This window comes from Tinamus guttatus, unplaced genomic scaffold (assembly GCF_059628265.1).
Source record: "Tinamus guttatus ecotype Peru unplaced genomic scaffold, ASM5962826v1 Tinamus_guttatus_pri_ptg000332l, whole genome shotgun sequence".
NCBI lineage: Eukaryota > Metazoa > Chordata > Aves > Tinamiformes > Tinamidae > Tinamus > Tinamus guttatus.
In genome coordinates, this window is record NW_028288866.1 from 515711 (window position 1) to 529287 (window position 13577).

Below are 13577 nucleotides of genomic sequence, written 5' to 3' on the forward strand. Positions count from 1 at the left end.
AAAGGAGCAGTGGAGAGGGGAGTCTCAGTTGCCCACACAAATAAATCCATAATTCCGTAAATTCAAAAGTGCAGTTATGGTCTTTCATACTGTCTTGGTACTGAATGCTAAAGTAGTTTGAATGTTAAAGTTTTATGTAATTACTCAATACCAAACACCCAGACTTGTTTTTCAAAACAAATGAAACAATCCCAGTCAAGTACATTTCTGTTGCATCTTTGTTCCAAACTGAGGCAAAAATGAACTCTGCCTTTTTATTTTTTTCGAGGATATTTGAACTCTAATGACAAATCTATAACTTGAAGTATATTTTGAATAAAGCAATATGCTGCTTTTGTGAAAAATCCTTTTAAGAAAAACTCTACAGGTCTGTATGTGTACTTTCACTATAAATTTTTAGGTAGGTACGTGTTACAATTGTCTGTTTTTCTTTTTAGGGCTCATGTAATCAAAGGAGTTTCTTTGTTGTGTGTATCTTTTCAGAACACAACAGGAATTCAAAATGAACCAGGTGAGTTTAAATGTAACACTTTATCAAAATACTTTGCTTAGATGTTAGAACAGTTAATTTTTTAATTAAAAAAAACATAAATCATCCAGTAAATCAGTTCCATTAAATTCCATAATTTTCATATTGTGTTTGTGATTTTTTTTTTCATTTTTTTGATGTGGATTCCATTTAGTCACATGTAAAATATGGTGACTGACACCTGTTAAATTCCTGCCCAGGAAATGTATTTTCTTCTGTGGGTTTCAATAATAACTCAGCTGCTTACGAGAATAATTTGAAAATTGAAGACTTCTGTCCCTGGGCCCCACCATTTTACTAATTAAAATTTGCAGCGGAAAGAATCTATTGTGGAAATTGATTTAACAGAAAGTTTCTTCCCTTTACAGAACCCAACCATTTCCTTAGAATCAAGTTAAGACTTGGAAGGTGCATTTCCTTTATGGTGCAGTGCTCTACAGATGCAAGAATAGTATCTTGAATATTATAGAGTCCTAATCATGTTCCAATCATTGCCAACTGCACATGATTTTATTTTTTCTATCCAAATAGTAGGAATAAATTTCTGCCTATTGCATAGCACATTGTTAAAGATATAGAACAAGCCTTAATTATTCTTGCAAATACTCCTTGTTCTGGAGGATGTAATGAAGTTTTTTTGGCAAGGAAATATGAACACAGGATATTAAACTGAAGGAATATCCTTTTGTTTGTTCTAAAAGCTGACTATGAATAGAAGCTTCTTACTTTCTTAGCAAAACCAACCACAGTACACAGTAAAATACTTTGTCGTACACTGTTTATTGATGTCTATTTCCGAGTGCTTTTATTGCTCTTATGCTCCAGACACGTTATTTAGGAACAATATAGCTGATCATCATTAGCATACAGTATAATTAGCACTTTGCTGGAGTGTGCTCTGTCACTGCTGCTAAGGAAGAGCAAGTACAACTAGCTACGGTGAGGAATTGGTCAATGGGATGTTTCCTGTTGCTTTTTTCCTTTAACTTGAAATTAACTGTGTCCTTAAATATATACATGTATATTTAAAGGAGAAATAGTAATTTGCTGCTTACCAGAGTCTTGGAATACGTAGGTACTGTGAAGTATGCATGCTAACGTTTGCATTGGCGTGCTGTGCAGCATCAGTAGTCCTGTTTGCAGCAGCTAGGATAAAGGGTGTCACAATTGGTGTATTGGGACTTCAGACCTTTTCACTTTGAATGTTTGAATGCACCTGAGGAAATCAAGAGAACAGCTTGTGGCACTACACCAGAGCAGTAACTCTGCTCTGCTGCCTGTTCAGATAAACTTGGGCTCTGCTGAAATCCTGAAGGCTCTAGATCATAGTCTTTAGTAATCGTTACCACCGCCTCTGTTTCCTTCCCATTTGCGTGGATTTTTCTTTCTCTTCCCCATCACTGATCTGTTTCTAAAGTTAAGACTTTTCCAATGTGTGAAACTAAGTCTAAGTCTTCATCATTCTTATTGGACCTCTAATATTATTTACACAATGCTATGGTATATGTCATCTTGCAGTAAACTATTGAGATGTCCTGGCCTCTGTGAATGATTAAAATAGATTGGAGTGCTATTTTGACATCTCTGGCTTTCATATTTAGTTTGAGATGTATGGACATTATATGGCTTTTTATTGTTCAGTTACCATTCATGTTAAGTGTGTATTTAGCATCAACCCTGTGGTGTTTTTTCTTGCAGTGCCTTTGTCATTTCATTCACTGACAAGTTGTAGTGCCAGGTCTGTATAAGAAATGTCTTTGCCTCTTGTCAAACATCTTTCAACTTTTGTCTTCTCATACTACTTTCATTCTGCTTTTCTCTTGCTTTTAGTGTAACTACAGTAACCCTGCAACTAACTGGGTGTTTTATACCAGGTTATGAAAAGATTGTTAGTTTTGTTGTTCCCCCATGGTATCTTAAAGTAGTGCAGGAAAATCACTTCATGGATACTTGATATGGCCTCCACATCATAATAAAGAGGAAAAGGGTTTTAAAAAATGCAGTTTTGATTGGAACTCATATTGCTTGCTTGGAAAATTACTGCCTTAGGAGAGATGGCATGCATTTGCTTACTTTTTTTTTTGAAAAAAAAAAACTTGGTTTTGTATTTAAACTGCTTCATTAGAATAGTCTGAATATTTTATTTCTAAAAAGCAAACAAATGTGTGTTTTTCACCAGTAACATCTATCTGCTGTGCCTCTGCACTGCATTAAGGTGTAGCAGGAAGAAGGTTGCAAGGTTACCTGGCAAACTGCATGGTTATTAAAACTGGTGGAGGCTAAGTTAGCAAATTATGACTATACTTGTAACTCCCATTCCCTTCTGATTTTTCATTTTTATTTAAGGCTTCAAATATTTGCAGTACATCCTTAATCTTCAGGCATGCAGACTAAAATTGTTGCCAGGAGGAGTGGCCAAATAAGGTTTTTGGACGAGCAGAGAATTTTCTGCCTCCGAGTGACCTGTCTCGTGCTAGCGGGCTGCGTGCGTCAGCAATCTTCCTCAGCCTCTTCATCTCCATTTCACAACCCAGCTATCCCTTCTAACCTCAGCCACGTCCTTCTCTCTTTTGGACATCCTTTCATTTATATTTTCATTTACATATTAAAAACCTTCTTCACCAAAACACGATGCTTGTTTTCTGCTCAGCACATTCATTTGGCACGTGCGTGTGTGTTTGTTTTTTGTCTCTTGCTCCAGTCTCTGCATCAACTCTACTCTCATTGTAGCAGGTACTGTTTCTACTCTGCTTATACATTGCTTGTAATATTGGAGGCTGACTTTTGATTGCTGTGATTTTTATTGAAGGTGTTATACAAAACTGCATGTAATTGCAAAAATATTACAAAATTGTAAAAGAAATGTATTGGGAAAGTACTATCAACATGCCTGGACTATAAATTCGTGCAAAGAAGAGCAAGTTTCAGTTAGGGTACCCTTGCAACCTTCAATTTATTTATTTATTTATTTCCTCCTTTAAGCAACTTCATCCTTGCAAGTTTGAATGCTAACAGTGTGGTGTTTGTATTGAGCTTCAAAGTAACAAGCTTGAAAGTAAAAAGAAAGCTCTGGTGCTCTTGGATCCAAAATTGCAATATTGGAGTGAGTAAAAAATTAGGACTGTGTGAGTGAAACATATTAGGACTTAACATAGGTGCATAATTTAACTAGCATGTTTTTAGCAGAAAAGTCAGTTTAAATATGATTGTTCAGTGCTGATGAAAGTGACTGAGCTTTGACTGAGCTGATCTGGATCTGATCTGGAAAATCTCTGGAATAATTACATTTAAATTACAATTAACGAGATCACTGTTTTGAACTTTTTTAATTTTACTGAATGCTATTTGGTTACTTATTAACGTTTCAAGGTGTGAAATGCAATGTGTTGTGTACAAGGCTGTTTCCTGATACTTAGGAAATTAATAGAACAGCTTTGGAAAGCCGTGTAGTGCTATGTCCTCTGAAGGTAGTTGATAATCTTCAATTTCTGCAGGTAGATTAAAAAAAAAAAGTTCTGATTGTTTCCTACAACATGTAAATAAAATTAGCTTAAATGACAACAGTTGGGGAATTTAAGCTGAAGGGAGGGATGGCTATTAGGGAGTATGTCTGGTACATCAAAGTATATGATACAATATACACTTCTACCTAAGTTGATTCTGAATTTAATTTTATTTTGCAATAGTGTTATAAATCAGATTCTGTGCGCTTAAGATTTTAATAGCTGATTTAGTTATGGCAGTGAGGAATGCTTTTGTTAGACTGAAACGACATCGCTCTGATAACTGTTTTGTTCACTGCCTGCAATCTTCCTTATCAGCCTCTGTACAATTAGTTAGTTAGAAAACCCTGTGGAAAATAAGGCTGGGGCTGCCCTAATGAAGGCCTGGGGTAGGGTGTACTAGGAAGATATTTAGGTTTCACAGTGTGGCATGCTACAAAGACCGGGGATTTTGTCTGCTGAGGCTTGGCTTCTTTCATATCAGTGGAAGGGTAACAGATGCCTGAAAATTGGTTGTCTTTCATCATTTTTTCATTTCTGGTTTTTGGAAGAGCGAGTTAAAACTTCCTTCTGCTTCAAATAGACCAAATTTTATAACTAAAGAACGATGTATTTTTTTTTCTTGTCCCCCTAGTCTCTTCACTTGTGTGGATAGGAAGGGATTTCTGGCATTCTGCACCTTCCATAGTTTCCAATTTGGGGGTCTTTCTCCCCTACAAATAGCTCTCTAGTATTTGTCTGTGCAGCTGTTGAGGCTTACCAAGGCAGCAGTAGAATAACATTGCTGTGACTCGGATTTTCTCTTTTTTTTTTTCTTCCCTGTTACTGAAGAAACCCTTGAGAAGCATAATAAGTATTCTGGTAACTTAAACTTACACTCAGCAAGCTGCATTCGGAAATGCAAAGGAGAATAATTGCCATATTCACCGACCTCACAAAAAGTAGATTCTAAGTAGAAGTTGTGAAGCTCAATCCATTTCTCTTTAAAGTTAAAAATAGTACATTTCATTGCATATGCAGATACAAATAAATTTCCAGTCAAGTTTCATGAGTGAGTAGTATTTACTGCTATAGACTATATGTGCAACAGTGCAAATATTATCAGCCTGTAGAACCTGTTAGTTTCCTAAAAGCTGACATTGAACCAGCCACTTATTAAAACATTCACAAATCGTTTATTAGCTTTTTATTGCCTTTCTGGCTTTATAGAGAAACAGATCGATCATGTAGGGGTATGAATATTATTGCTTACTGACTGACAAGTCCTAATTGCTGATTTATTAAGGAATTAAAATTACCATTTAGCATACTGAAGTACTAACTTTGAAAGCAATTTTTTAAACCTGTTAATTTTTCTAAAAGTGACCTTTTAGCTTAATCTGTTGCAAAGCAGAGCAGTAAATGTGCCAAGCAGATACTCTAATGTTGATCTTTGGGCTGATATGGTCTTTGGAGCATGTTTACAGGTTGTAAACAGAGTAGTAGAAAGATAGCAGTTGAGCCCAGTGGTTTGTGTAGAGTTTCTGCAGAGAAACTTAGAAATTGGAAACTTTGTTTGGAAACTTTAGAAATTTCTGCCCTAAAGTCTGCATCTTAGGTACGCTCCTGCTGGCCTGATTCCTTGCCCGTTGCTGAACTCAGTGAACCTTCATAGCATATAAAGCTTTATTTTGTAGCCTGCAGTCACTTGAAGTAAAACAAATAGCAGGGACAGGGAAGGAGGAAAGAGTTTCTGATGGCTTCTGTCCCCCGCACATAGAGACCATTTAGTTAGAGCTGGTTGAGTTTAATTGTTGTTACAGATTAATAAAGTTTGGGTCCTGAGCAAGGTGCTGCAAAACACATCAGAATATGAAGCTCTGCGCTCAGCGACGCTGCTGTAGCAGTCTGCATGAACGGCACCAGTGTCCAGCACATGCAGGTGCTTTATCTCTGCCCCCAGCCTTTAGGGTTAGGTAGTACAAAGAAATGTTCGGGTATCTTCCTCGGAGGGTACATGAAACATCCCAGGTCCACATGTAGTATACACTGTACTGATTCGTTTAAAGCAATATCCTAGATTCAATATGTAAAATAGATGATTCCTTTTGAACTACATGCACTTTAGAACTCTGCATATGTGTTTTTTCCTCTTTTTTGGTTTATTTTTTCTCATGAGAGACACTTGAGTAAAGGCAGTGCTACTGAATTCTCAGTGTGTCAGAGAAACTGCAGGACTGGTGCAACTCTTCTAGACTGTCTTGAGACTGATTAGGTCTTTCCTTGGGTTTCCCTGGAGGGATAAAAGCATTGGATAAAACCTTAATGCTCTGATTAAAAAAAGACTCATCTACATTAGAATATTGGTGGAGGGAACCCTAGATGAAATGGCAACTTGGGAATTTCACTTCCAAGTAAAGTTTTTGTTGCTTCTATGGGTGGATCATCTGTTATGGCATCTTTGTTAATAGTCATGGTCCTGGTGTTTTTTTTGACTTACAGAACACAACTGAATCTATTGTCACGGTGGAGACGTTAGCTGATGTACCTGAGCATGTGCTTCGAGGGCTTCCTGAGGATGTGAAGCTCTTCCCTTCTGCCGTCGACAAGACAAGGCTTGGTGAGTGCCTCAACTGGGAAGAGAAAGGAGGGTTTTTGCTCTATCTTGCACAAATTGCAGTTGCTGTGAAAATACGATGCCTCCTTCCTCTGGGTAGCCATGGATCTCATATATTAATCTGAAGTGATTTATAGTGGAAAGAATCATCTCCCTCCATCGTAGTTTCTCCCGAGTCCACGCTCAGCCTCCCAGAACAGCAGGATCTGGGTCAGAGGTAGTCCAAGATGCAGAGACACTAGATTATGAAAATCCCAATATGTTTTTTTGGCTGATTCACTTACTACACTTCCACCTTTTCTAGGTTTGTTTTTTAATAGCCATCTTGTTGTAAAATGTGAAAATAATTAACACATTTAGAATTAATTAACTGCAACTTCTGTGGGGGCTTTCCTTTGCCTGGCATTGCTTCGTATCAAGCAAGTAGTTTTTGTTTTAATAACGTGTTCCCTCAGTGAAGCAGCTGAAATCTGGGACTTCACACTGTAAAAGTTGTGAGAAAAAGCATGGTTTTTTGAATATCGCCTGAGCTACAGTAGAAATGACAGGACATTTATTGTCTTCTTGCAATAGCCTGTGAATAAAGAACAAAACCAGAGGAATGCTTAAACCTTTTACAATTTGAGTGAATAAAGAGATGTTTTTGTTTTGTTTACTTCACTTTAGTAAACTTCAATTTACTTGTGATTATAATATTATAGAATGATTCCCAATCTGAGACAGACACATCTGTAATGATTTTAGAAGATCTGCGTTATGTAGAATATTTGCTTGAAATCAGGTAGATTCATTATAATTACTCATATGTATCTTTTCAGGTGTCTGGGCAACAAAATCGATTTTAAAAGGCAAGAAGTTTGGTCCATTTGTTGGTGACAAGAAAAAAAGATCTCAGGTTAAGAGCAATGTGTACATGTGGGAGGTAAGAAACACCTTGTAAAAACAAAAATTATTAGCCTGTTTTGTTTACTCCTCACTTTTTCCAGAGACTATAGGTGTAGTATAATCTGCAGAATCATCGCCATCTATGTGAGGTTTCCACTGCAAACATGTTTTTACATTGAGACAAGTCATTTTAGAGTAATAGTAATTTTTTTTTTTAATTTTAGACTTGCTTTTAGAGTTGCTGCTAACTAAGATTAAATCAGTCCAGTAGATTATTGACCTTGTACTTCTCAGTAATGGATTTAAGTATTTGCACTGCATGTCTTAACATTTTTTAAACTTGTATTGAAGACCTGTAGTCACAGACATTCCAGAAACAGACAAAGTTTCATAGTTTGCAATGTAGGGAATGAGGAGGGTGCTTTACTAGATTTTGAAGCATTGCTTGCTGCTTTAATACAGGTTTGGGAATTAAAAAAAAAAAAAAAAGTCAGCTAAAATGAGACTGCAACAGTTGGCCCCATATGCTGATATCTGAAACCACTCCAGCAGCTTAACCGTTAGAAAATGTAATTTGTAAAAGGATGCCCGTGTTTGAAAGTAGTCCTGTATGAGGACCTTGATCTCAAAGAGAAGAGTCATTTTACCAAGGGTCCCTCCTTAGGGAAATTAATATGAAGAAAAGTTAGGCTCCTGACAACCAATTGGAGATGCTAGTTTAAAGTTAAAAATTGCAAGCTCTCATGCTGTATGACTATTCTGAATAAAATTGGGTTTGTGTGCCAATATCTGCTCGCTGTAGCTCAGGAAAGAAGTATATAAATTGAACACTTTGGCTTTTCTTTTGGAAAAAAAAAAACTGACAGGAAAATGGTGGCAAGTGATTGAAAACAATGCAGGATGTGGCACTTGCTGATGAGCTCAGAATAAATGGCACAACTGTGCTGAATGATCTGGATCCTGGTTTGCGAGAATCATTGAAAGTCACAATATTATACACAGGAGTTAAAACTATTTCCTTTCCCACAGTGCACAAGCCTTTTAAACAAAATTCAGTAAATCAGAAGCTTTGACTGAAAAGTAATCAGGTATTATGTTTTGCCATACATCTCATATTTACTAACTCTTCCTCAGTGCTGTTTGGCTGTTCTTTTCTTCCATTTTAACCAAAGGGATTACTTTTACAATCTTGATCTGTGAAGCTGTTTACTCTCTCGTGTTGCAGGGGTTGGGTGTGCTGCTGAGCATTCTTTCAGAAGTCAGCTGATGAAATCCGTGCTGGAGCACTTGAAGGGAGATGTTTCCTTTTTGTCTGTTGCTTGGAAGGAGACACGGGAGATTTTGGCATGTCTATTGAAACATTCTACAATGTTCTTAGTTGATAAAACTCTGATTTAATAAATCAGCAGGATATCGGTTCAAAAGAAAAGAACTTATTTTTAAGCTGCTGTAGAAGAATACTCTAAAATGACAACATGTAAAACCTTTGGAAAAGACTTAGAACTATTGTGAGAATAATAAAAGCAGTTGTATGCCTATGTAATGAGATGAGGAAAATATTTTTAAATAATGGAAAAATGATAGCTCTGGTTGCTCCACAGTTGTGTATTCTTTGGTTTGGCAAACGTATAGCATTCACTGAAGCTTTTGTTATAGGCATCTAGTTTAGATTATAAAGAGATGTGGGAGACTCATAACACATCTTGGAAGAGAAGCAGAATTGCAAGCTGGATGAAAATACTGAAGACTTGTAACATTTTTTTTATTGCAAGCTGTCTTGAAATGTAAAATGAGCAGAGTTTCAAAACATTTTTCCTTAAATGGAAATGAAAGAATTTACACGGCATCTTGGATCATGCAAAAGTTTACGGATGGATCAAGAAAATTTAAGTGATCACAAAACTTCTGAATGGTTAAGATGTCCTGAAGCAAGACTAAATGTTTATTATGTTTTCTCTTATCTTTCCAAATAGAGCAAATACTGCTAACTTTTATTTACCCATTGCAATTCATCAAATTAAACCTCTGTTGTATTTATGTGTTTAAATCAGGCCTTTACAAAATAGAATTATGAAAGAATCATTTTCTGTTTTCCAAACTAAAAATGGAGCATAAAAGAAAAGGTATTTTGAATTTTGAACTCAACCTTCAGATTTGAAGGTCAAAATTCTTATTTTTTTCTGATTATACGAGTTTCTCTAAAAAGACAACCCCCTCCGAACCTCCACAGCCAACTTGTATCTAAGCTTGTAGTCTTTGACTCATTTCTTTCCTTAGATGATAACTGCTGCTTTATATAGCTTTAAAAAGTGGTCTATATTTTAGTGTATTTACATTGCATTAATACAGTTGTCTGCTTGCTTGGGATAAATGTAATTTTTCTTTCTCAGGTATATTACCCGAACCTGGGATGGATGTGTGTGGATGCAACTGATCCCAAGAAAGGGAACTGGCTGCGGTATATAAACTGGGCTCGTTCAGGGAAGGAGCAAAATCTGTTTCCTCTGGAGATAAACAGGACCATTTACTACAAGAGCTTAAAGGTATCAATGGCTGTGAAGAATCACTTACTTGTTTTTATATACCTTTTATTCCCCTTTATTCAAATCCTGTTTTTAGCCATTTCTATTAAGTTGATTTTGCAGCATTTTAAGGAATACAATCACAAGGCTGCAAAGGTTTCATTGGTCTAAGTTTTTCCTTGTCAATACAGTTGGCATTATTTGGTACTCTTAAGAATATGTATGAAGATTTCATTTATTTTAGTTTGCTGATGATTTGATGTGCATATCAAATATTTTGAAGTTTCTGTAGATACTGAAGGCACTTTAAACTGAGGATCTATTTGAGAGTTTTTTTTTTTCCTCTCTCCCAGAAATTAATTCTTTTGTTACAAAAAGATTGGAGCTTCATGAAATAGGGAGCTTCATGAAATAAACTTCCCTGATTGTATTCACCTTCCACTTTGTTTTGGGAGTGAGGGAGAAATAGGGGTGTAATTTGTGGGGAATTTTATGGGAAATTTTCAGCACAGTCAGCATATTGTAGGATTTCTTATACAGCATGGAGTAACTTGCAAATAAAGCTGAAGGGACTGACAACCTGGGATGAGAAGGCAGGAGTTCTCAAATTTGTGGTCTCTAGGGCAATTTACTACTGAAGGATTTTTTCACTATCCGATAAAATAGAAACTGCAGAGAAGATTCATGCCCCCCCAAAAAATCTGCCATTTTCTGCTTTACAAAGTACTTAGAGACATACAAGTCTAAGTCAAATGCTTAATTCTGTCTCATCTCCTGTGCCAAGGATGACTTGGTTCTTATACAGCCCATAGTTGCCTTAGATTGACATCTCTGACCACTGAAACTTAAAAAACATTTAATAAGTAACAGTGCACATAGTTGTGTTCTGTGATAAATATTCCTGCAAGTAGTTAATGAATATAGACAAATAAACATAACTATTTTAGGTAGGCTGTAGATTAAGTGGAGCACATTTTGAATCTAACTTTTAGTGACGTGTAAAAGCCATTCGGAAAATGCCATTGGATAGTTGAAATGCAGTCTTGCAGGAGAAAGACACTCAAAATATTCCTATACCTGCATTAACTGCACATAATATGGTGCATGTGCTGCCTCTTCAGAAGTTTTGAGTAACATGAGTGCAGCTACCCATGGTTCTTTCCTGATCTTTATCATAATTCATAAATGCAGAGGAGTTCTATTTGGTGATACCCAAACAATAAAGTTCTTTCTTGCCCCTCGAAAGACGATTTGATGGTGGCTTCTATGTTGTTGTGCTCTACTTCACCTGGTACCATTTAAAACACTGTCATGCTATTATTTTTTCCCAAGTTTTTTCTTAAGCTTTTCCTGTACTTTAATTTGTAAGTTAAATAAGCTGATTTCCAAGCTGAATTGCTAAGATAAGCAAAGTCTGAATTTGCTTTGTGTAAAAGTGTCCAAACTGCTTTCATTTTTCTCTTCTCTGCTGTAAATGAATAGTAAAATTAAATGTTGAGGACTTATAATGAGGTTTAGGGCAGAATTAAGTAAGCAGAAGCAAATACTGTTCTCTTCCGTATTCTTTTCCTCTTTACTGAAGGACTAAGGATCTTTGGAAGCTGTTTTGCATATACTTTTCCCTATATACATATGAGATTTGTGATATTTCATTGAAACAGCTTAAACTCATTATGGGGTTTCAGTTCTTCCTGCCTCTCCAAATGAAACGACCTACTTTACAATAGTGCTGTTCTGCACATAGTCCTAGTCTTAATGCTTTTTCTTCAGGAATTACAAATTATAATAATAAATTGCAGTGAAAACTTGCTTTCAAAAAGTCTCCTAAATCGGTTTGAGACTGTGCTTGAGTTTTAAGGTGAAATTAATTTGCTTATGGAAGAAGGTTTTTGTCAAACAGGTTTATAAGAACTCTAATATGTAACAATAACTCATTGCATAGGGAAGTAGTGCTAATCAGGCAGCAGAATAGGTATGGAAAAATACACACAAGTGCTCCCAGGTCCACAGACTGCCCTCTGTGCTGCTCACATCTGGGAGAGGTGAGCCACATCTGTGAGCAGAAGCGCAATATTACAGTCAAAGGCAGCATCTGCGGTGAGAAATACATATATTGCTGTAAGGTCAGGCAAATGTATGTCTCCGTCTGCACAGCATGTTGCAGTATTTGTGTGTTTACAGTGAATAGTGCTATACAATCTGTGTTAACTTTGGATGCTGCTTTTGAAAAGAAAGCAGATTTCCAAACCGCTTAAAAGGAAACCTTCTGAAAAGAAAACCTGCAGGTAGAAGACATGTCGCAGTTATAGACGAACTGCAAGAAAAAGCACGTGGCAGTTGCAATTTTATTTTGGGGAGATGGAGGGAAGTGGGGAACTGTCCACAGTTCACCCCTTAACTGAACTGTCCTGACCTACAGCTGCTGCATGAGTGATCCTAGGGGAGGAAGCTGGTTCCCAGCGGTGCTATTAGGGGTGTTCCTCGTATCTTGCTGCGTATTTGGGAGTATTCCTGGGAAAAGCAGGGGTATCCAGGGAGCAGTTCTAATGCTCCTATCAGAGCTGCTGCCGCCCTGCACCTTCATAGCACTCGCTAAGAGGCTTCATTCACGTGGAGAGGACCTGCTCCCAGACTAAACCCGCCCTCCTGAATGTTAGCTCCAGGCAGGAAGCTAACAGACTACGTGCTCATTACCATCATGTGGTTGCGCTGCGCTTTTATGCCAGCTCGCTCTTGGAGCCTAGGTATGGGTTAAGTTGTTTGCATCGGGCAACTTCTCTTCATTCCTCATTGCTAAAGAGCTGCAAAATGGGACCATGCAAATATTCTTGCCACCATTTATCCATCGGGCATGCAGAGTTGCAAGGGAAGCCAAAGAAGAGGTTTTGCTTGCATTAAAACTTAAATGGTTAACATAGTTGTAGAGATCTTGTTCCAGTGTCAGAGGGTATTAAGGTAAGTATCACCTTGGTCAAGTGCTGGGAGACCTGCAGAACGCTTTGTAGGAAACAGATATTAATGTCTCTCCATGTAGAAAAGTTCCTTCTGGCTTCAGACTGGGAATAGCAGTCTTAGAAGTACAGATACCCTTTGCTCTCATGCGATGAGGTCAGAAATCTCATTTCCAGTGCCCCAATGTTCTTTAAACCAGGGGAAAAGTGGGTAGAGTGGTTAAGTGTAGGAGGGCATGCAAGGGGTGGGCTTTGGTGTGTGTTTGTTTGACTTGGATAGAATTATTTAAGCAATGGAGAAAAAATAGATTTAAAAATGTGTAAAAAGAATGTCTTAACTTTCGTAGTGTTTGATTTCAAACCCGTTTCAAAGAGCATGTGAAAAGAAAAACCCTGGAGCAAGGGTCTGTCGGGCACGGCCCAGGCTGCTGGTGGCAGGGCCCGGCCCCAGCTTTGGCTCTGGTGCTGCTCTTGGCTTTGGTGTTTCTGGATTAAAAGTGAATTTGGGGATGGTTTTGTCTGTTAAGCAGGGGGAAGGGCCGCGCCGCGGCGGGGGAGGCCGGCGCCGCCCGGCTCGAGGGGCGGGAGCGG

General features: G+C 37.6%; 1 protein-coding gene across 5 annotated transcripts in view; it reads left to right on the forward strand.

Annotated features, from left to right (window-relative positions):
• Positions 1-432: 432 nt before the first annotated feature.
• PRDM2 (PR/SET domain 2) overlaps positions 433-13577 on the forward strand; it is a 46801-nt gene continuing 33656 nt past the window's right edge. For 4 of the 5 annotated variants that reach the window (XM_088529537.1, XM_088529532.1, XM_088529533.1 and 1 more), the window contains exons 1-4: positions 433-511; positions 6514-6631; positions 7447-7550; positions 9904-10056. In XM_088529537.1, the coding sequence (XP_088385663.1) occupies positions 503-511; positions 6514-6631; positions 7447-7550; positions 9904-10056 (384 nt within the window). In that variant the 5' untranslated portion in view covers positions 433-502. Of the gene's footprint in view, positions 512-6513; positions 6632-7445; positions 7551-8542; positions 8602-9903; positions 10057-13577 lie in introns of those variants that run through there. The other variant, XM_088529534.1, reaches the window with a different exon arrangement.